General features: G+C 47.7%; 1 protein-coding gene and 1 pseudogene across 1 annotated transcript; both read right to left on the bottom strand.

Annotated features, from left to right (window-relative positions):
* Positions 1–4,014: 4,014 nt before the first annotated feature.
* Positions 4,015–9,887, bottom strand: IRX1 (iroquois homeobox 1). Its single transcript, XM_066625672.1, has 4 exons — positions 9,606–9,887; positions 5,386–6,385; positions 4,408–4,480; positions 4,015–4,045 (listed from the first exon to the last, which is right to left on the bottom strand). The coding sequence occupies exons 1-4, from the start codon at positions 9,885–9,887 to the stop codon at positions 4,015–4,017; spliced, it is 1,386 nt and encodes a 461-aa protein (XP_066481769.1).
* A 13,532-nt stretch (positions 9,888–23,419) lies between these two features.
* Positions 23,420–23,539, bottom strand: LOC136650822 (5S ribosomal RNA; annotated as a pseudogene).
* Positions 23,540–23,856: the final 317 nt, after the last annotated feature.

The raw sequence follows: 23,856 nt of genomic DNA, 5'->3' as shown, positions 1-23,856 counted from the left end.
CCCACTGGGGAAGTCGACCACCACCCTGAACTCGGTGCCACGGATTTCCGAGGACAACTGGCTGCAACTAGCCTTCCCCCACTGAAATCGGTGGGGCAGAAGGGAGAGCCTCACAGCTCCGCCTTTCTGCCTCTTGCTTAGTGCCAAAGTGGGAACGCCTGCGTGGGAAAGAATTGTGGGGGTGGGTGGGAATTGGGTGGGGGATCACCCTACTCAGCTGCGATTCTTGAGCTTGGTTCTAGAGAGCTTCGCTCCTGCAGCAGGTCTGTGGAAGCAAAACTTTCGCTCTCTCCCACTAGTTGGTTGCAAGAGCCGAGAGGAAAAGGAGCCCACTCGAACTTCCTTCCATTCCTTTCCTTCCTCCTCTGGAGCCGCGAAAGGGACGGTTCCTCCGCGAGCCTACAGAGGGCGCTGCGAGCCTTCCCAAGGAAGCTCCTCCGCAGCTCGGCTCTTCCAATTCCAGCCCCCAAATCCCAGGCAGGCAGAGACACGCGCGCGCGCCCGTAAGGTCTTAACGCCCCCTCTCACCCGCTTCCCCCCTTTCCTTTTCATTTTAACCTATGAAGCAAAGCCAGGCCTTTTCTCCCGCGTCACTCCCCAATCTGACAGCGGCTTTTCTACTCCGGCTTGTAGCAAAGACTAGTAGTAGTAACCAGGTCTTTCCAAACCCCACCACCTATTCCTTATTTTTGCAGAGAGTTGGTGCCAGATTTTGGACGCCAGCCAAGAGAAACCCCCTCCCCACACACACACACTAGATCCTAGTGTGGAAGAAGGAAGAAATCAGCTGGTTTGGGTACCTTCGCCTGGAGAGCCGCCTCTCAGCCCCAGCACGGAGCTGGAAGCCAGATGACGAGAGAGCGAGAGAGCGAGAGAGAGAGAGAGAGAGAGATTCAAACTCCCTGCAAAACCAAGCTGGAAATTCGCCGCCGCCCCCCCAACCTTCCTTTCTTTTGCAGTTGAAATAACTTTCTCAAATCACCATTTGCCTGACATTGAAAGAAAGAAAGAAAGAAAGAAAGAAAGAAAGAAAGAAAGAAAGAAAGAAAATGAAGGGAAAATAAAGACATCTCTGTCTAAAAAAGCAACCCCTTCCCCTTCACCATCCACCAACAGAATTGCGCACGTCGAAGCTCTTCCCCCCCCTTTTTTTCTCCGTAGACTCAAAATGTCTGATCCTGTGCATAGATACTCCGAGAAGCCCCGTCCCGTTGCTTTCATTAGCGTTCACACGTGCAGTGTATTGCGACCTGGGCTGCAACCTGCTTGGTACAGACTTGCAAGAGAGATAAGAGCCCGAGTCTAGGCTTGTCTACTCAGAAGTAAGTTCCATTAGAGTCAATGGAGCTTACTTCTAAGAAAGTGTGGCTAGGATGGCAGCCTCAGAGGCCAATCCTATGCATGTCTACTCAGAGGTAAGTCCCATTGTAATCAATGGAGCTTACGTCAGGGAAAGCGTGGCTAGGATGGTAGCCTCAGTCCCACTGAACTGAGTGGGAGCGGAGTAAACATACAAAGGCTCTCGCGTCGTGGGATTGTAACCTCTCCTGCGATCCTTGGGGAGCCAGTTCTCTCTCCAGCTCAGCTGAGCTCCCTTCCGCAGGGCTAAGGCGGAGAGCTCGGACCGCGGAGCGCTTAACTCGGGCGGTAAGAGAGGAAGCGCCCTTTTGACTCCTCGAGTGCCCTTTCCCACGTGCAGAAAAGTCCTTGTGTCCCCCTCCTTTTTCCGCAGGTGCAGAAAGGTCCTGCCCTCTTCCTTTCTGCCGCAGCACAGAATGCATCCCTCATTTTTTTTTTTTGGGGGGGGGGGAGGTGATAATAAATAGCTAGAAAAATAAATACACCTTCCCCCCCCCCCCAGCAGCAGTAGCTACAAAGATATTGGAAATCGCCTTTTGTGTGTGTGTGTGTGTGTGTGTGTGTGTGTGTGTGTGTGTGTGTTGCATTTGACACTTTTGGACACTGGTTCAAAAAAGGAAAGAAAAAAAAAGAATAAAAATCCCAGGGAAAAAAAGGGGGGGAGGAGAAAGAGGGAGAGAGAAAAAGTGCAGATCAATATTGTCACCCTTGATGGGGGATTTATTAATATTTGATTTCAAATCTCGTCCTGGTTTCCGACGCGTCCTGCTCGGAATAGGGCTAGGCTGGGATGGGCTGTCTCCTGCATGATTTTTTAATGACTTTCCCAGCTGCTTCTTTTCCATTTTCCCCCGTCAACAACCATCTGGTCTCTGATTAGCACCTCAATGCTCATTTAGCATTCTCATTTAGGAAGGGGAGAGAAGTCGAGCGGGGGGGGGGATGATGGTGGTGGAGAGAAGCCACTCCAAAATATTGTAACTTTTTTTTTTTCCAAGGTTCCTCTTTTGGGAGATAAGCCCAGCTTTGCACAGGAGTGTCCCTCATCCCTTGTCAGGGGTGAAACTGACACGCGCTTCCACCTACGTCTGAAATTGACACAGTAGATTTTTTTCCCATTTGCTACAAGAATTTTTCGATCAAAACTCCATGGTGGGGGGGGGGGAATCCAAACTTAAATCCACACTGGTAACTACATCAGCACATCCCAGGGTTTCTTCTCCTGCATGCACTTTTTCCTAAGATGTTCGTACCTTATCCTTCAGCAGTAGGGTGTGCCACCATTTTTGCACCCAGTCCTAACTGGAGTGCCAAAGCAAAGTTATAATATGGGGGGGAGGGTATTGTAGGTGACAACTAATTGAACGGGAGGTTGCTTCTGATCTCATAAATAATTCCACTGGAGCCTTTTGTTCTCCTCTTGGGGGTGTAAAACAATCTCCCTCTTCCATGAAAGAGTTAATTTCCATAGAGTGAACCAGCAAGAAAAGGTACAGCTAGCCAACTGAAACTTACATGGACTTTATACAAAAAAAAACCAAAACAAAAAAACAAAAAAAAACGCAGCTTGATTTGAGAGAGGACTTCCCAGAACCCAGGCTAAATATGCCATCGGAGTAACTCTAAGGTGCAATTCATTCCAGGAATTTTTGGAATTATTTTGGGCTGTCCACAGACTCAAGAATTTTTAGTCCGTGTCATTTATCTCCTCCGCCTTTGGACCAATGAAGCCATTCAGTTTAAATACTTCTGCCTGCTCCTAACACCTCTGAAAAAAATGGGAAAAAAAACCTAGGTTCTTTTCCAGGTCTACTCAAAAGTAAGTAAGTAAGAAGTAATAAATACCTGTATTAAGTCCCATTAGAATCAATGGGGCTTACTCCCAGGAAAGTGTGGATAGGATTGGGCTGTTAAAAGGCTGTTCACAAAAAAGCTACCACTGAGCTGAAGAGCATATCTTTCTCATATGCTATTATAGTAACTATGCCAGAAACCAAAAAGTCTTAAAAATAAGCAAGCATGTCATATACTCAAAGTTCCAACACTGTAGAAGTTGGCCCAAGTCAGCCCACCCACCCCACTGTTAATCAACCTAAGCTATAGTGAATTAATCTACCTGGTCAACCAATTCACACTTGCGGCCTTGCTAGTCCTGGAAGAACAATATCTAGAGAACAATATCTCTCAGTGTGGGGATTGCCTTGCAACACCAAAACCCATTTCTTTTAGGGAGAAGTCATGATTTCATTTGGTTTATTAGACAAAAATATACGATTTAGACAAGTTTTTGCTGCGGCGCTATTTACAATTTTGAAATCACTTTATATACAGAAAAAAAATAAACACAAAACACATTAAAAAAAAAATCTTTACCAAAACAAATGATCCAATCATGATTCGAATTACACGTTCTGAAAATGGAACAACGGAAAAGGGGAGAATCCAGTTAAGGACTTGCTTTCTTTCATTCTTTTTTTAATGGATTGATACCATCTTATTGCAAAAAAAAAAAAGAGATTGATGGGAGTCATTGAGACCATTTCCATTTTTTTGTTTTGTCCTTTAGACCAGTCTGTGAAATTTTCTTTTCCACAAAAAAAAAAAAAAAAAAAAAATAACCCCACTTAATCAAGCAGAAGGGAGAGTTGTTAAAATTCACGATGTTCCCTCTTGCTGAGTCAAAGAGCTGTTGGGAAGAAAAGACAGAACCATCTATCAGTGAAAGCCCAGCCACACTTGCCCATCTGCATTAGGGAACAGGCGAGGAATAAATATATGTGTGTCTATGTATATAGATTTTTTTTTACACAATAGAAAAGCAACATGACATTGATTTGAGGAGGGGGGGGTTCTGTTTCTTTAAACACACACACCACCACCAAACTTCCAGGCTAAGTGTACAGTTAGTAAGTTTATACCACTCTGAAAGGCTTTACAGAGTTGCTTGATTGTTGCTTTGATTTATGATAATGAGGGTGTGCTTGGATTAGTCTGTATTATCCAGGCACTTTCTTTCCTTTAAGTAAATTTCAGTGAACAAGAACTCACTTGTCCCGGACAGGCTGAAAGGGGGATTTTAACTGCTGAGGCGGAGAGTCGGTCCTGGGTACAGTTTCTCTTTCTGCAAGAAGAAAAAAAGGGGAGGGGGAGACAAGAGAGGAGATGCCTTAGCCATGCTTGCCTAGGTGGACCCAAACACAGCAAAACACACCAGAGAATCACTCCACCATCTCAGCAAAAGTCCCTTCAGGCTACTCAGAAATTAAGGTAGTGCCACAGTGACTGAACTGTGAACCAGAAGTCCCCCCACTCAGATCTCATCCCAGTTGGGAACTCTCTAGATAGCCAGAGGCAAGGCCCTCAGTTGCCACCCCACTCCATCTGCAGTATGGGGATAAGAATCCTGAGCTACTTGACAAGCCTGTTGTAAGGATTACCAAGACAATGAATGTACTGTAGTCTAAACACTCATAATGCACTGCGTAAAGGGGATGTATTCCATTGTTACCTGTGTTGGTTTATTTATCACTATTATTTTAAGTAGCACACAGTGAGCCTGGTAGTTTTTAGGGAGGGGAATGGAGGAGGGGAAGCAAGACCAATTAATTAAGTCCCCTTCTTAATAAGGGGGCTTAATATGTATAGGCCATCTCCTGTTTTCAGAAGTCAGAGGTTTAAAGTTCATGATTAAACAGCACAACTGTGAACAAAAACAGAAGCTCAGTATATCAACTGCACAAAGTCTGATGTTTTACACCAGGATGGAGGGACAGTTTGCCCTCAGTCAAAAAGAGCAGGGAGGTGTTCATATTATAGAAATTATATTATAGCCAAGACGGTATAATTCAGGGTCCAAAAAATATTTTATGGGAGTAAAAGAGCACTAAACATTACAGTGCAAGTTGTTTATGGTAAGCATTCTATGAAAACTTGCTAGAAAGTAGGTTCCATTGAACTAATTCAGTGGGACTGATTTCCAGGTAAGCAGTCAATGTACACAAGTTGCCTCTCCACTGTGGACATTACCTATGTGTTTGGGGCTGGTCCTCTCTGACGTCTTCTCAGTGCTGAGGGCTGTTAACACAGAGGACTGGTGCTGGGCCTGAAGGTGGTGGTTATGATGGGCAGCATGGTGGTGATTAACTCCCAAAAAGGATCTCACATTTAACAAGGAACTCTGGGTGAGGAACGCCCCATTTGTCCAGTTGTGAAATTTGCCAATCTGACAGGTGTAAAGTCCATGGCTGGGAAGGAAAGCCGGGTGCTGGAGCTGAGAGGAAGTATGGTTGACTTGGGCAGGAGGTGAAGGAGGAGTTGATTTGTTGAGGGCCCCATCAGGGCTGGTGGCAGTCTCTGCCAAAGACCAAATCTTGGGTTTGTTGTGAGGTGGGCTTTGTAGGGTATTTTGTCTGCTGGGGCTTAGGATTCGTGTGGGGTTGTCTGAAGTCTCCTTCACCAAGGACAGGGCCTCTTTGGGTTTAAGTCCTTCAGGCCCTGAAAGTGGCAATCCCTTCTCTTTCTCCAAATGTTCTTCATTGCTTTGCCTTAGCAGCTCAACTTTCTCTTCCTCATCTTCATTACTCTGTTCCCCATCATTCTCATCAATTTTGTCTATGTCAATGCTCTCCAGATCAATCTCTTCATCGTCTTCATTCTTCTCAGGATCCCCTTCATTGTCACTGCCAAAGAGGTTCCCATCCTCTTGATCTTTACTCCGTGATCCCCAAGTGACCTTGTTCTCCTTCTTGAGCCTCCGCCTGGCGTTGGCGAACCAGGTGGAGACCTGCGTGAGGGTCATCTTGGTGATGATGGCCAGCATGATCTTCTCACCTTTGGTTGGGTAGGGGTTCTTGCGGTGCTCATTCAGCCAGGCTTTTAAGGTGCTGGTGCTCTCCCGGGTTGCATTCTTGGGCCTCCCGGGATCTCCATATTGGAATTGCCCATAAGGATAATAACCAGGAGTTGTGTGAGCAGCAAAGGTAGCAGGATGAACCCCTGGGTTGTCCTTCAGTTCATACTGGGAGCCCTGAAACACATTCAGATAAGCAGAATAGGATGAGGAAACAGATCAGGTTCTATCTTTCCACCAGCCCTGCCTTTCTAGCTTAATCTGCAACTTTTCCAAATGATTTTCCTTTCAAAGGGAGGGAGAAGTATTTCTTTTGCACCACCTTCAAAAAAAATGCACTCCCTCCACTCCCCCCCTATCAAATCCCATACAATATTATTTTACAAGCCCACATCCAAGAGGTGATATTTATTGTGCTGTTAAAAATAAGCAGGCATCCTGAAAGGAGCACTGACCCACATCAAGACAGATAGTATCAGCGCATCACAGGCTGCTGGGGCATGTCTGGTGCAACAGACGGCAGGGCAGATTCCGACTTGGCCCCAGCAGCATTTTAAAGAGCAGCTCACAAAAGAGAAATGATGGGGAGGAGAGGAGAATTGCACTGAACTGAGCAAGTGCAGTCTCCCTCTTTTGCTTTCACACCCATCCAGATACAAGGCACATGGATCAATTCAGCTGGGGAGTTAAGAACATTGAAATCCCAGTTATTTCACTGAGCAAAGAGTTAACCACATGCATCATTCTTTCCCACTAGTATCCAGGGGGCTTTGGAATATTCCACTTTAACTGGAGTTTGCCACTGTGTTCCAGCCACATCATTCTCTCCAGTTAGAATCAATGGGTCTTTCAAATATTGCACTTAAATGGATTTGAATTTTACCCATATATTTCTGTCACTTCATGGACTTGGCTGGGGGGGGGGCAGAGAGAGAGAGAGAGATCCTTTCCTTAAGCATAGCAAGTTCTCACTCTGTTTGGAGATATGTATTCTATTGCTTTAGCTCCTTCATCCAAGAAGAACAAAACACTCGCCAGCCCCCCTTTTTTTTTTTGCAAGCAGTTGGCAGAGGTGATTTATTTTCAATCAATATACTTTTTATCATCAGCAGTAAAACACAGTGAAGTCAAATTAGCCCATCAGGTGTTTTGGTAAATAACATTTTATCTTCCTAACAACCTCATTAGGCCTCATTATTACTGCAAATTGCAAATGCACACGCAGGCACACAATTATACCACTGGGTTTTTGCAAACTTCCGAAAAGTCCAGGAACCTCTTCAGTTTTGGAAGCCATGCTTTCAAAGAATTGCTGATGGGTGCAAACATGGCAAACAGAGATAAGCACAGTGCAATATTTTAATTTTTTTTAATTTCCTAGTTTTTCTCCTAATCAGGTCCATTCATTAAACCTTTGCTCCCTTAGAATCCTCTTTAATTTTTATCAAGGCAGCATGATATGCAGGTCTTTTAAAAATCAGACTCCAAACCCTCCATTTAATTTTTTTTAACAGAAAAGTGTGATATCCCTTTGCAAAGAAACGGTTTATTTTGGATAGACTCACAAGAGAAAAATGTAAATACCGTCTGGGGAAAAGAAAATACCAGCTGGAAAGGGCAAAATGTAATTTTTAATGATAACTCTAAAAGGGTGTGCTTATCACACTCCCTTTATCTCGTTGGGCGATTTGGGTTATTGTTGCTGAAATGACAAATTTAGTATTCCCCTATTGGGAGTTCTTTTGAAGTAGCCACTTGAAAATCATTACAGCTTCTCCTCATCATTCACTGGCATGGAATCACTGAGAATGGAGATGCCCCTTTCATTTTCTCTTCTATTTTGTCTGATTCTTTTGAAGTTGTCCTGATTGAGAATACCTTTTTTTAAAAAAAAAACAATAATATCAAACAGTAATGCAATTTCTTTTTTTTAATTAAAAACTATTTTGTAGAAATGCATGACATGGCATTGCAAAATAAACTTTCTTAGATGTGGAGAGGCTTCAAATATTGACAAAGGGGGAAAAAAGTCCTACCTGGAATGAACACAAATTTATATTTTTAAATATATATATATATAATTTTAAATATATATATTTAAAACGATGACTATAATGGAGCCAGTTTATGACCCTGTTTTGATTTGGTTAAGGTATTTTTTGGGTGCTCCGGTGGACTAAAATGACATCCTTTGGGAGTTGATTTGAAATACACTGATTTGAAAATGGTCACTGCTTCTCTGTTCACATTTACACTCCAAGCAAAAATTTGTAAACAATTACCCATGCTGTTTAAAATACCTTCACATCTTCTCACAATAAATAGGAAAAAAAAAAAAAAATATCCAACATCACTCAGTCAAGTAAAAAAAAAAATCCCACTTATATGACCATAGTCAATAAATATATAAATAAACATGTTGGTCTTTTCTGAAAGGAGGGGAGAACCCAAAACCATTTACAATGATGATGAAAAAAGGAGAAATAGATCGACCTCCTGCATTTCCAGTCATTAATTCTTGGAAGAATTAGATCAGCCACTGAATATATCTTTCCCAATCCTTTACGAAAAGGACGGGGTGGGAGGGTTAGGGTGGAACTCCCAGTTTTGTTGGGAGGGTGGGAGATCCCACACTTTCCTGGAAATAAGCCCTATTCGATGCAAGAGACAAGCCTCGGACTGAGCTCTGAGTGCCGCTGCTGTTGGGCTCCTTCCGCGCCTCCGATCTCCTTCCCCGCGTGTTAATTGCTGCAAATTAATTAAGCCTCGGGACGTGGCAACGGCAAGAGGCTAGAGCGGGTCAGTGGAGCCGAGGGGACGAGAACGGGCAAGAGCGAAGCGCGTCCAGGGACGGAGATTCCCGAAGGGGACGCAGGGCTGGGGGGGCCCACCGGCGAAGCGGGAGCTTTGCTGGCTGCTTGAAATGTATTGGGGGGGGGGGGAGCCTTGGTCCCTATACACACTCATAGGAGTCGCGTGGGACTGGAAACGGAGTCGCGGAGGGGGGGGGGGCAACGCCAGCAAGTTGCACTGGGACGACTTTGCCCAGGAATTTGGTGCTTGAGAGCCCAAGCCTATGCATGTCTACTCAGAAGTAAGTCCCATTCTAGTCAATGGGGTAAGTGTGGATAGGATTGCAGCCCCAAAGGTCCAACCACGCAGGACCCCCTCCCAAGTTGTGCCTGAATGAGGCTACAATTTACCTGGAAGTAAGCCCTATTGACTAGAGTGGGACTTACTTCTGAGTAGACATGCCTAGGCTTGGGCTGGGAGTTTAGGGCCCGCTGGGAAGAGTGCCCCGACCGGGCTCCACCTCTGCCCCCCAGTGGAGGACCTCGCAGCGCCCCCCCTTCTCCCCCCCCCGGTCCGTTGGGACGAGAGGCTGCGGGCGACTCACCATCTGCGAGAAGAGGCTCAGGTCGGCGGTGTAGGGAAGGAAGGCGCTGTAGTTGGGCGCGCTGTAGGGCCCGGCGGCGGCGGCGGCGTACATGCCCAGCACCGAGGTGACGGCGGCGGTGGAGCCGCTGCTCAGCTCCGCGCCCGCCGGACGGCCCGAGGCGGCTGCGGCGGCGGCGGCGGCTGCGGCGGCGGCTGCCAGCACCCCGGGCCGATCGCTGCCGCCGTACACGGCCTGGCTGGCGCTGAGGTACTGCGGGTAGCCCAGCTGCGGGAAGGACATCCCGGGCGCGCAGGCGAGGGGGGAGCACACGCACGCCGACGGGGCAGGGGCGAGTCCGCGGGCGGGCAGCCGAGGGAGCGGGTGGGGAGCCCTGCAGCCGCCTTGGCCGGCTGGTGGCTGCGCTGGGACGGCGGTCGGGCGGGCGGAGGAGCGTCTCAGTGCTGCCTGCTCGCTCCCTTGCAGACGGGGCTTGTCCTCTGCATGTGGAAGAGGAGGAGGAGGAGGAGGAGGAAGGAGGAGGCGGCGTGTGGACGGGCTCGGCGGGGCGCCTTCCCTCAAATCTCGGCTCGTCTGCGCTCCTAAATCCCTCAGATGTGATCTGATCAACAATTGAGCTCCGACTGATGCGCCTGCCCCAAGGTCCTCGGCTGATCTTTCAGATACAATTTGAAGTTGATGCTTTGATTGGCACCCACTTGAGCGCCAGGCCCCGCCCCCACCCCACCCCACCCCTCCTCTCTCCCCCCCCTCGACCAAGCACGTGGTCTCCCCAGCCTTGCCTGGGCCACTTTGCCTTGATGTGTGTGTGTGTATTTAATGTTTAGCAATGGGCTACTTTCAGAAAAGCCCCCGCTGCTGTATGACAACCTGTCTACACGATTTTACAGCTGTCCAACATTGGGGTTTTGCTGTTTGCAGCCTTGGTTGTATCCCCTTCGAAAAAAAAAAAAAAATCGACGGGATTGGTCTTTTTCCACCATTAACACAGACTCCTGGTTGCAGCCCAGCGGCGCAGGCAGGGACGATTGGGAATGAGTGGCCCAGCCTGCAAAGGGGGCGTCCTTTTATAAGGGGGGGGGGAGAAAGAGAGCTAACACTTAGCCAGTTATTTTTTCTCCTCCTCCTCCTCCTCGTTTTTGTTGTTGTTGTGATCTAATTAAGGCAACCACCACAAACACAACATCACGCACAAATAGAGAATGAACCAAAGCGGAACCTGTTTTGTTCCCTCTTGGCACCCTAATTTTATTTTATTTTATCCGGGAAAATAAAGATTTCTTCCCCCCTCCCCTAGCCGTGGTAGCAGCAAATACGGACCGGTTGTTGGACAAGCAAAAGTTTCAAAAGTCCTTTCCATTTTGTCAGGAAAAATACCCACGAGAGAAGGGTGTGTGTGTGTGTGTGTGTGTGTGTGTGTGTGTGTGTGTGTGTGTGTGTAGTTTTGTTTTTAAATATGACACACCTGCCCTTTTTCGTTGGTTTGTTTCTAATGAAACCATACTCTAAGAATCCACTTGGAATCTTTTGCTCTGGGGGTGTGTGGATGGTCCACCACACTTCTGTCCGATCCGGGACTGTCCGATCGCGTGGACTTCGAGGCCACTTCGTCCTGGAGTGCTTGTTCTCCACCTGGACAGATCCCCCGAATCCAATCCAGACTGATCCAGAAATGCAGTCAAACCCTCCGAACCCAGCTCCGGTCCGGAGGCTCTTCAGGACGCCTTTTCTGGCCGCGATCGCGAGACGCTCCTTGCTCGTGGCCTAGTTGCCACCGAGGTTCAGCTTCACTGGAGCTGCTGCTGCCGAGGAAGGGGCTTCGCTGCGCTTTCGCCTCGCGGAGAGGCTCCTCCGCACCTCCCGAGAAAGGGGACCCCGAGGCAGCAGCCTCCGCGGGGGCAAGAAGTCCCGCTTCCCAGACCCAACATGTCGCCCCCTCGGAAGGCTGCAATCCTATCCACACTTTCCTGGGAGTACGCCCCATTGATTCTAATGGGATTTACTTCTGAATAAACATGGATAGGACTGGACTGACAGGCTGCAATCCTATCCTGGGAGTAGTCCTCACTGACTACAATGGGATTTACTTCTAGTAGACGTGCATGGGCTCTGAGTCCCGCTGAGTTCGTGGGAACTTACTCCCAAGTAAGTGCTCGAGAAATCCCAAGTGTGCGTGGGATTTCATGGTGGGCTGGTTTTTCCTTTGCATGTCTGTATCTGATGGGACAGTATTTCGTGCCTGTTGTGCCCCTTATTGGGGAAAAAGGGTAAGGCTGGATACAAATCGTCTAAGTAGTCAACAAATAAACATGCAGCCTTCCACTGTCTGGGGGCGAGAGACTGAACGCCAACACAACCATTAACGCGCGCACACACACAGCTCTCCCATTTTAAGAATCTTCACCTTTCAGTCCTATGAATGCACAACGAGTGAGTAGACGTGCTTCGAATTGTGCTGTCACTTGTGAACAGACGCACCCAGAAGCGAGTTGACACGCTTGGATCTCTGCTCACCCACAAAAAAAAAGTTGTACACCCTGCCATGTTGTCCACCAGTTCATATTCCAGTACTAATTTTTCGTTCCTTAATAATAATAATAATAATAATAATAATAATAATAATAATAATAATAATAATAATAATAATAAAATCCCCCTCCCTCTTTCTTCATCCTTCTGACTTTAGGGATTCTCTGTGGAGCAAGACTTGGCCTCTTCCGGCCTCTTCACACGTTACCTGAAGAAAGATCGTTTAAGTGGACATCTAAAAATGTATGAAATGCTGTGGAACACGGTTGTGTTTGTACAAACTACAGGCACCTCCATTCATCAGAGAGCCGAGAGTGGATCTATGGGAAAAAACACACCTGGCCAACCTAGTGTTGTTGGTACTCAATGTGTGATCAGGCCCTGCCTGGAGTCGCTCCTCGGGTTCCAAAGAGCGCCTCTGTTTAGTCCGGATTTCTCCAGCCACACGAACATCCTTCCCAGGAATCCCTTTGACACCCCCACTTCACCAAAAAGATCTTAACCTTTCCACAGCCCTATATTCCACTGGGGAGCGAATAAATATTTGGGCGAGGATCCATGAAACAGTGAAAAAAAGTGTCAGTGCTCTCATTCATCCCATTGGAGTGAATGGGTCGTGCTCATTTTTTTTTTTTTTTTTTTTTTTAAAGCCAGGGAAAATCATACCCAATTTTGCACACAGTTCAAGTTCAGCGCTCGGTAGTCCGATTGATGTCAACGGACATGCTTAACGTTTCCCCATTCAGTTCAATGGGACTGAGAAGTGCATTTCGAACGGGCTCAACCAGCTTCCAGAAGAATTCCCGGGGGAGAGGGCAGAGAAAGGGTTGGCGACACTCCCTAAGCTCTGCGCCATCCTACAGAGATCCTCTGAATGAGAGGGTGCCCGTCCATGGGGAGCGATCCCTCGCTGTCCTCCTTCATGCGTTATGTGCTTGCTGTGTGAGCCCGGGTTGGGCAACAAGAAGAAGTTTCCGGGTTAGACGAGGGAGCGGCGATTCTCTTCCCTGGACTAGCCTCCTGATGGTGTACCAGAGACGAGAGGGGGAGGCAGAGGAAAAGCCGTCGGAGGAGGCGGGCCACTTTGCCAGATCGAGCAGGCTCCCCTCCCTAGCCTGGGTTCATTTCCCTCTCCTGGGCCCCGCGGGGCTTCCTCTGTCACCCTTCTCGGCCGATCTCCTGGGTCCCGCTGGTTTCAGCAGAACCGACCCCGCAGGTGGGCCACCAGCCAGGCCTTTCCGCACCCCCATGGATTCCCATAACAGAGATCCAATAAGGTGCTGAACTGAGAAGGCACTTTAGCGTGCTTAACTCTGCCTGGATCGCGCCCTGGGTTATGTTCTGGGGCGATGCTTTGGCTCTTTGCCTGGGATCCCTACGCACGCTTACTCGCCAGGGACTGACTCCCGAAGAAGTGTCCCCAAGATTTCGCAGCCGTCCACCTGAACACACACCCCCTAATAGGAACTGTGGAACTAAATAGGAAACGTTTGGAGAGAGTCTGGATTTCCCCACCCCGAGTCTTCAGGGGCATACTTCCAAGGACACCTGTTTAGAAGCGCACCTTTACAACTGCTTAACTTCCCACCCACCCCCCTCCTAAAGGAGGCAGGCGACGAGCCTTCCAGTCACCTCCTTTCGGGACAAACAAGAAGCACGACTCCGAAGGCAGCATTAAGCCCTGATTCAGTCCCATTGATTTCAGTGGGCGAGATTTCGTAGACTGTTGATATCAGTGGGGCTTAAGGAGGGCTTCAGCTGGAATTCCGGATCGTGCTCCGTTTCTCCTCCGATTTCACTGTATGAAGGTGGCTGTAAAGTTCCCTTCTTTCTCCCCTTCAGATGACACGTCAAAATGATCTATCTATCTATCTATCTATCTATCTATCTATCTATCTATCTATCTATCTATCTATCTATCTATCTATCTATCTATCTATCTATCTATCTATCTATCTCCTTCCTTTCTGGGAACCCCAGCGTTTAATTTGCTGGATACCCTCCAACTTGAAGGCAGGGCTGCCAATCTATTGGCTAAACCACGTTTTTAAACAGCTACCCCATCCACCGAGCAGGAAAGCAACCAGGCTGGGATTAGAGTGCGGAGGGGCAGACGAAGGACATAAGCGAGAAGGGAAAGGACAGTGGAGGGCTACTACCGAACTGGGAAGAACACGATCCGTGCAAAGCTGAAGCGCAGTGCAGGCGGATCGTAGGCGCCTTCATTGGAAAAGAAGTCTCCCACTGAATTCAGAGAGATCCAGCTGTTTCAAGTCTGCCATAGGTTTCAATGGACGAGCGAAGCACTTGCTTCAGCACCCCTCTTGGATCTGAATGGGAGCGCAGAGCTTTGGAACTGCTGATTGGAGCAGCTGCTAAGAAATCCACTGGATCCTGCTCCCTTTTAACCCCCCACCCCTGCAAATATCTTGACTCTTGAGATTAAAGTGCTAGCAAGTGACTAGAAAACAAAAGTACAGAGCTTTGTTTTAATTAAGTTTTGTTTTGGACCCATTGTTCGTATGCACAGGGCATACAAAAAGAGCCTGTAGTAGTAGTAGTAGTAGTACTAGTAGTAGTAGTAGTAATGACGATGATGATGATGATGATGATGATGATGATGATGATGATGAATTACCAAGTGTATTTTGGCCAGGGTTCAATAAGCCATGTAAATCCAGGTCTAGGGGTCGCTGCTTGGTCGAATTTTAACGAAGGAGGGGAGCTTCGACACTGCCTGGAAGGTGTCTTGCGAGGGGAGGGGGCGGGGGGCAACCAAGGTTTGCTTCCGAACACAGCTGTCGCTCAGAACACGAGAGCGGAGGTTCAGATCTTCACCAGGTGCTTTGAAGAGTGTCTACTACTCTTCCCCGGAGGAAGATGGAGCTGGCAGGGTGTGATAACCTGCCGGCCGACGTGCAAAGGGGCTGGAGGTGGCAGTAATAAACGGCCGGAGGGGGAAGAAAGAAAGGCTTGCGAAGGGGGTGGCCAAGAGAAGGGGTGTGGGCGGAAAAGGGGGCACCCAACTCGGATGAGGAGCAGGGCAGGAAAACATAGCGGGACGTGGAGCACGTCCACGTGTGAACTACGACACTGGGCACGATCCCGTGAACTAGAAACACTCTCAAGTCCCATCGATTTCAGCGGGAGAGCCAGGCACGCCTTTATCCCAGCCCCACCGTCATCCATGGGAATCCAAAGTCCTGGATCTTTCCTACTAGTTGCTAGTACTACTAGTACTAGGTGACACTAGTTGTAAGACTCTAGGCTGGGACTCCAATAGAGAGTTGGCTTCCCAGCCCTAGTTCGTGTCACCATTGTTCTTTCTTTTCCTCCTGAGTTTTTGGCTCTTTCAGTGATGGGGGGCAGACGGGGGGCTACGGTTCTAATGCGGGCAGAATCCCGCTCCCTCTCCCCAAAGGCTCCGGATCTTCATTATTGAGAAAGGGGAACTAGGTGAAGGATTCTAGCCCAAACTCTCCTTCCAGTCATTTCTGTGTCGAGGCGAAGATTGCAGGAGCAGCAAACCTATAATTGTTTTAGGCTGCAATCCTATGCACGCTTTTCTGGGAGTTTCTTACTTCTGAGTAGACACGCATGGGATTGGGCTGTCTAAACTCAGGGGGTTATTGTCGTAACCCCCCCCCCCCCCGGAGCTGATGCTTAAGCTGCAAGCGCGATTCCCACCTACCCACCCCCCAAGTTGAGCACTTGGGCAAGATGACATTTCATACCGGGAGATAAATCTAGGTTACAATCCCATCCCCACTCTCCTGGGGCTCTGCTCCATTGAACATAATGGGACTTACTTCTGAGTAGACAAGCATTAAGATTGGGCTCCTAAGTCCATAATTGACTCGATCGTGCTCCTATATTTGGAAACAGGGTCTGGAAGAGACAACAGGACGAGGGGAAGGCTGGCTTGTGCCCCACAAGGAACTCATATCTAAGGGGGAGGAACTTATATCCAATGATCCCTCATATCAAGGGGGAGGAACTCATATCTAAGGATCCCTTTCAGAGTTCAGGTGTAGGATCTATCTATCTATCTATCTATCTATCTATCTATCTATCTATCTATCTATCTATCTATCTATCTATCTATCTTGTGTCCCGTGAGGATGGGCATCACACGTTTTCCAACCTCTTTTGGGAGGAAATTTTATATATATAAATATATTTATATATATAAAATTCCCTCCCAAAACTTTCCAAAACAAAAATATTGAAGTCACAATAAAGATCTCAGTTCTTTCTTTCTTTCTTTCTTTCTTTCTTTCTTTCTTTCTTTCTTTCTTTCTTTCTTTCTTTCTTTCTTTCTTTCTTTCTTTCTAAATCCATGGGGCAGGCTTGCTCTCCAGGAACAGGACATCTCTTGGTCCCCCACTGAACACCATGGGTAGGACTGACTTCTCCCAGACCAGTGGCGTAGGACTGCGCTGGAAGTGGGCACCCTTTGGAAGTGCCACCTGAGGGCCAGGGCAGAATTCAGCCTGTCCTTCGCAACTCTCCCACTGCCTGACGATGCTTGGAAGGCGATCTCGTCGGAATGGATCGAGCCCGGATCTCCTCTCAGAAACCGAGGGCCCCCCAGCTGAACTGGGCGGTGGATCGGGACATGTGTCTCTTCCTTTTCCAGGGAGAAATAATGGCAGCTTCGCCTGTCCTGGAGAGGAAAGGGAGGGGCGGCTTCCTTTCGTGTCCGCGCCTGAGCGGAGTGGGGGGGGGGCGCCGCTCATCACGCTCCGATTTATGAGGCTTGTTAAACACGCATTATTATTTCATATCTCCCCCCCCCGCTCCAGAGGGACTGAGAAACAGCCCCCTCCCCCAACACCCCACCACATATTCGGAGACAACAAGGCGTGTGTCAAACTAGCGGCGCGGCGATCCGTCTCCGTCACTGTCACCCGTGCCCAGGTTGATGTCCCCACGCGGGGGTTTTCCGGCCCATGTAAACCCCTTTTCCTGCAGAACTTCCAGGCGTGGGATCGTTGTTAAGCAGCCGGCTGCGCCCCCCCCCCCCCAAATCTCGCGCTGCGTGAAAACTTCCCTCGAGTGTCAGAGCTAGAGCAACTCTGTGTGTGTGTGTGTGTGTGTGTGTGTGTGTGTGTGTGTGTGTAGATGAATTTTCTACAGTGGAAAACAGATTGAAAAGCTGTTTGTAACAATAGCCCACAATAACAAAGATCTCAGCTCTTTCTTTCTTTCTTTCTTTCTTTCTTTCTTTCTTTCTTTCTTTCTTTCTTTCTTTCTTCTTTCCCAGCTGTTCGTCTTGGTAGAAGTTCTGTAGTTCACGACTAAAAAAAAGATACAATGGTAGGAGGAGAGAGAAAGACCACGATTCCGCCAAGTCAAGCATTTTTTTTTTTCTACAGCACAATGCTACGCATGTCTACTCAGAAGTAAGCCCCACTGCGTGTGAACCTGGGCTTCTTCTTCCCAGGAAAGCACTCAGAGGGTTGCAGCCCGAGGAGCATGCAGTCCTATCCACACTTTCCTGGGTGCGAGTTCCCATTCAACATAACAGGACTTACTTCTGAGTAGACTTGCCTAGGCTTGTGCCCTCGGTTCTCTCTGACTGCAGTGAAGCACCCTCTTCAATGTATCTCCTATTCAGACAACGGTGGGGGGGGGGGGAAAGAAAAGAATTAATACAGCGCCTAACTTTGGCTGGATCGTATCACACACACACACACACACACACACACACACAATCAACAAAGAAAGAAAGAAAGAAAGAAAGAAAGAAAGAAAGAAAGAAAGAAAGAAAGAAAGAAAGAAAGAAAGAAAGAAAACTCCATAGTTTGTTTTCAAGTGGCAGCCTTTGTTTTGTGCATGTTCTACGTTCAATATCAGCCCGATCCTATGCGCATTTTCCTGGGAGTAAGCCCTACTGACTTACTTCTGAGTAGGCGTGCATAGGATTGGGCTGTAAGAAGTGATAGGATGGGGCGATTGGTTCCAGCAGAACGCGGTTCTTTTTCCTGCCCGAGCTGGTCCCGTGGATGGGGTCTCGCAGTCCCTCGCGGCTCTCGCGGAGAGAACTCCGCGTCCTCCGGCCTCTTTCGAGGTCTCCCGCCCGCCACTGCCTTGCGTGGGGGAGGACGGGCGAGACGAGGTGCCACCCGGCTGCAGCCGTCTCTGTTCGCCCCGCCGCCTCGCTCTTGCCGGGCTGCCTCCACCATCGCGTCGCTGGAGGCTTGGAAGGAGGTCGTGCGCAGCCCTCCCAGCGCGACGCCGTCCCGGAGCAGCGCCACGTCGGTTCCTGCGCTGTGTCGGGGGAGGCAGCCGCGGCGGAGTCGAGCCATGCCGGGAGACCCAGCCCGCCAGCGGCCGGGGCCAAGAAGCTGGAGCTTGGGAAGGGCCGGCAGAGGTGAGCGCAGAGAGAGGCAGCCGCAGCGCCTCCCCAAGCCCGCCTGGCTAGGGGGGAAGAGCAACTCCGTGGAGAAGTGGCGGAGGGGAAAGAAGGGGGAGGGAGATGGGGACTGCCTGGCTGGAGCAGGCTCGAGGGCAAGCGGGGCTCTGGTTTTCTCTTGAATGCCTCTCCAATCTGGCCACCTGCCCCAAAGTCTTTGACTTCCCCTCTTATGCCCAGTTAGGTCTGTGGATTCATCTCTTGTCATCTTTTCTTTCCCTGCCGGGCTTCTCCATCCTGCAGTTGGAGTGTAAGTTCTTCGGGGCAGGGATCTGCCCTTTGCTCACACTGTTCTCCAATAGTCCGCCAGTCTTCCTTCCTTTCTTCTTTGACTCTTTTTAAAAAAAAATATTAAATCAAATTTATCATTAAATTAATAAATTATTAAATCAAATTATTAAAATTATTCTTTTTTTAAAAAAGGATTTTGTATAGTTATATGGTACTCTCTGTGCCCGTGCATTGCATTTACAAAGGACCAAACAAGACAAACCAAGACAAATTCACTAGAACGGTGGTTCTCAAACTTTTAGCATCAGGACCCACTTTTTTAGAATGAGAATCTGTTGGGACCCACCGCAAGGGATGTCATGAGCGGAAGTGACATCATCCAGCAGGACAATTTTTCACAATCCTAGGTTGGAATCCTACCCACATTTACTCAAGAGTAAGTCCCATTCGCTATCCTTGTTAAAAGTATATACAGAGTCTTCTGTTCAAAAGTACAGGTCTGTCATCTACTGTGCTAGCATCAAATCTAATATATTAAAAATAAAACATTGAAATGAATGGGGACCCCACCTCAAATTGGCTCACAATCCACCTAGTGGGTCCAGTTTGAGAAACACTGGTTTGAGAGTCAGATTTAGAAGTTGGAAGATACAAGTTCATATCCCTGCTTGCCCATGAAGCTTTCTTGGTGACTTTTAGCCCAGTCACTAACACTCAGCCTCACCTACCTCAGAGTGGTTGTGAAGCCAAAGGGGGGGAAAGAACCATGTCCAGTTTGACAAACACTGCACTCGATTGATTAATGGGTATTAACCAAATAGGTTCAGAGGTCATTGCCCAGGACACAATTTGCACCTTATTTTACCACATTTGAGCAATGTTCATTTTTGCAAATGAAACCTGCAGGCATGGGAATGATTTTCAAGCTACAGAAACTACAAAATCCATGATGCTATGGTAGTGCAAATACAACCTATTCATGCCAAAATCATTCAGGACCATTACTTAAAGTGACATACTGATAAGGTTGAATTAACAGGCAATCAGAACTTACCTTATTTCAAAACTAGCAGCTGAATTCAAAACTTACCCAGAAATTTATTTCTCTTCTTCAACATCTTCTTAGCGACTCTGGGAAGCTCACAGTCCTAGTCTGGGGACTTAGTGCCCAATCCTATCCAATCAGTGGCGTCACTAGGATTCATATCACCTAGTGTGGGAGGCCTGCCTGTCACCCCATGCAGTGGGTGGGGCAACACCTCAGATGGTGGGCGTGTTGATGTACCATTGCCTCGCCCCCACTGGTTTTTTTGGCAGTACCTTTTGATAGAACAGAGATATTTCAATGTGGTTTGTTTCATTGCATTCTGCATGAAATTACGCATTGATTGATATATAACATGATGGACTTATTCCTCCAAATTCTGATTTTAGTGATTTTGAAAACTTGTGGAGTCACACACACACACACCCATGTCAACTTACTAACACCTTATTGCAACAGTTCTCAAACTTTTAGCACTGGGACCCACTTTTTAGAATGACAATCTGTCCAGGTCCCATTGGAAGTGATGGCATGGCCAGAAGTGACATCATCAAGCAAATTAAAATAAATAATTATAAATAGTTAAATTAAAATAAAAGAAATAATTAAATAAGGGGAATCCAGTCATGTTCCACCAAGTGAGTTTTCTCTGTAGTCTGCCTGCAATAACCCCTCCCCCAAAAGAATCAGTGAGATCTTCAGCCCTCCCCAGTGCCCAGTTTAAAGTCCTTCTATTTCAAGCACATCAATACAAAGACCCACCTGGCTTTACAAGTCTGAGAGCCCAATCCTATGCCTGTCTAGTCAGAAGTAAGTCCCATTAGAGTCAATGGGGCTTACTCCCAGGAAAGTGGGGCTAGGAGTCCAGCCTCAGAGCCCAATTCTATGCATGTCTAGTCAGAAGTAAGTTCCATTAGAGTCAGTTGGGCTTACTCCTAGGAAAGTGTGGGTAGGATTAGGCTGTGAGGGAAACTTTGCAAGTGAAAAAGAGAAAACTTTCCCCTTACTAGTTCAAGCCTGGTTGTTGATCCTTTCTAGTGGGGGGGGGGGAGGGAGTTGCCTCCTGGGGCTTTTGTTGCACTCCAGTCCCATTGGATCGGGACCATTCTGGTGTCCTCACATTCCCCTTTGTGTGGCCTGACCACCAGCCGAGGCACGTCTGCCTACTCACGAGTAAACGCTACATGAGGCTGCTTCACTTCCCATAGGGCTCCATAAACTCCCAGCTGGGGGGGAGGGACCTCCTCCTCAGGTGTTTTTGGGGCTGCATTCATTGGATCAGGATCATTCTGATGTTGTTGGAGTCCTCTCAGCCTGCCCTTTCCAACTTGTCACTAAGGCAAGTGCGCTTACTCGTGAGTAAATGCAGGCACTTGCTTTCCATAGGGCTGAATAGGGGCCTCCTTCTCAGATATTTTCTGGGGGCTGCATTTACTGGATCAGGATAATTCTGGTGTCGTTGGAGTCCTCTCAGCCAGCGCTTTCCGATGGACTATGGCATGTACACCTACTCGCGATATGGCTCACTTTCACTTTCCATAGGGCTCCATGCATTTTTTCCTTCTGGTTTTTTGGCCATAACTTTTGAAGGATATTAGCGTGTCACCCCCGCAGGGCACGTCACCCAGTGTGGCTTGCACCCTCCGCACCCTCCTAGCGATGCCACTGTATCCAATTTTCCAGTGTTGGTGCAGTTGTGCCAGTGGGGTGTGTGCTGCATCCCGTGGTAGAGGGGAAGTCACTGGCGTCTTCTCAAGGTATGGAAACATGTGTTCCATTACCAAGGGACTGCATTGTGGCTACACCAGAGCTGGAAAGTTGGATAGGATTGGGGCCTTAGCACACTGAGTCATACAAACCACACAGCCTTCTTTGGGTGTAGAAGGGACTAGGGTGTGCAACATTGGTTGCTGAGATGGACAGGAGGGAAGGAGCCTCTGGACTGATGTGTCCTCCATGTCTAGATTCACATGCAGCTGCCCAATGTCACATCTCTTTGTCATTCAAGAGCGCTAAAGCCAGATTGTCTGCTTCAGCTTGCTGTGGAACACTTGAGGGTTAGAGCATGTTCAAAATGTGTTGCAACAGTGGTCAGGGGTTGGATGGCTCTTTTGGCCTAAAACACAGTCCTTGGTCACATTGCTCCCATACTGTATCACTGCAGATCATATTTATTTAAATTATCCCACAGCTTAAGAAAGATCCCTTAGTGCTGTATGACAACATGCCTAGATTTTTATTAGAGTTGAACACTGAAGTTTTACTATTTATACCTGTATTTACCTTCTCAGTTATAGACACCTGCTTTAAAAAAAAAAAAAGGATTCAGCCTTTGATTGGATGCATCTCAGCAATTAACACTTTAAGGGCCCAATCCTATCCAATTTTCCAGCACAGATGCAGCTGCAATGCAACCCCAAGGTAAAGGAATAAATGTTACCTTGGGGAGGCCTCTGTGATTGCCTCTCCATGGGAGGATGCAGCACTTACCCTATTGGCATGGCTGCGTCAGTGCTGGAAAATTGGATAGGATTGGGCCCTAGGTTGATCTGGTAGTTACCAATGTTAATAATCAAGGGCCAATTTTAACTGGCAGAACTATGAGTTAAAGGTGCAGTCATTTCTGTCTGGAGGCTGTTTTTGCTTCCAGTGTGTCACAATAACAGGAAACAAAATAGAAAATATTAAAATATTTTGTTTATTAAATTGCAGGGCACCTTGCACTTTCCAGTTTCTCCAATAGGTACATAGCAAAATTTGGATATTAGGCAGATTTGTGTAAATTTAGAGTAATTTTCCTATGCATATTTACTTGGAAGTAAGCCACTGAGTTCAAAGGGGTTTACTTCCAAGTATGTGTGGTTCAGATTACATCCTTAAACCATTGATTAAACAGTAGATGATGATTCTGAACATTCTCTAATCTGGCAGGAGTCCTAACTTAATTTTTTTTTTTTTACTACTAACACTGACTTCTTAATAGACATTCCAGGGATGCATTAGAATGAGGAGTTCACTGAGCAAAGGGAGCTTTTGTGCCGGCCAGCTGGTAATGTCACTCATTAAAGACAAAATTCAATTATAGGACTCAGCACCCTACAAGTGCTGATGGACACGTTCATATGCACATACACCCAGACAGTTATTCATACAATGCATTTTCTATTCACAAGAGGAGTTCTGATCTTTCCAGATAGAGGAGTTGAATGGATAAACACAACAGTGACAATCCATAGAAAATTAATCACACTTGGGCAGCCCAGTCCTAACAAGGCTCCTACCTAGGCCATGGTACAGGGGTGTCAAAACAGTTGCCACTACCCCACAGGGTCAGAGAGCCTTTGGTGCCGCTCCTGGTCATCCCGGGCCTGAACCCCCTTCCCTGCCCAGTTTTGGCTCGCACCATCTTCCCCCACCCTCCTCCACTCTGGATCGTCTCTCCACACTCAGTGGGGAACTTCCATACTTGACTCCCAGAGCTCCAAAGGCCAGCGCAAAGGCCCAGCATCCAGCCACTCCGTCCTCCCCACTTGCGCCTTCATTGTTCTGGTCACTGGTTGGCAACCTTCAGTCTTGAAAGACTATGGTATAAGCCGACAGCACCCGATATTCCCAGGCGGTCTCCCATCCAAGTACTAACCAGGCCTGACCCTGCTTAGCTTCCGAGATCAGACGAGATCAGGCATGTGCAGGTTAACAGTTGCTGTCACTGTGACCTGCCTTACTGCATGTTTGTGATAGTGTCTCCCAGGTCATGCGCAAGAGACCAGCACTGGCCTGGAATACGATCAGGCTGTAAGTTATGATGAGGTTTGATCTGAAGCTTCTCACTGTTTTCCATGAATATAGTAAGCAATCCCCCCCCCCCCATCTTCCTCTCTGGGAATTTTTTTCCAACACTTCTTGCATTCATTTGTCCTTGCTTGTCCTCTGAATTACTCTTACTTGTCCTCATTGATGTCATGACACAACTAGATCTGGTGGGCCACCCAGACTTGTGTCATCATCTTATTCACTACATGACTCTT

This window comes from Tiliqua scincoides, chromosome 4 (assembly GCF_035046505.1).
Source record: "Tiliqua scincoides isolate rTilSci1 chromosome 4, rTilSci1.hap2, whole genome shotgun sequence".
In the NCBI taxonomy this organism is placed as follows: Eukaryota; Metazoa; Chordata; class Lepidosauria; order Squamata; family Scincidae; genus Tiliqua; species Tiliqua scincoides.
This window is presented reverse-complemented; position numbering and strand designations above follow the sequence as displayed.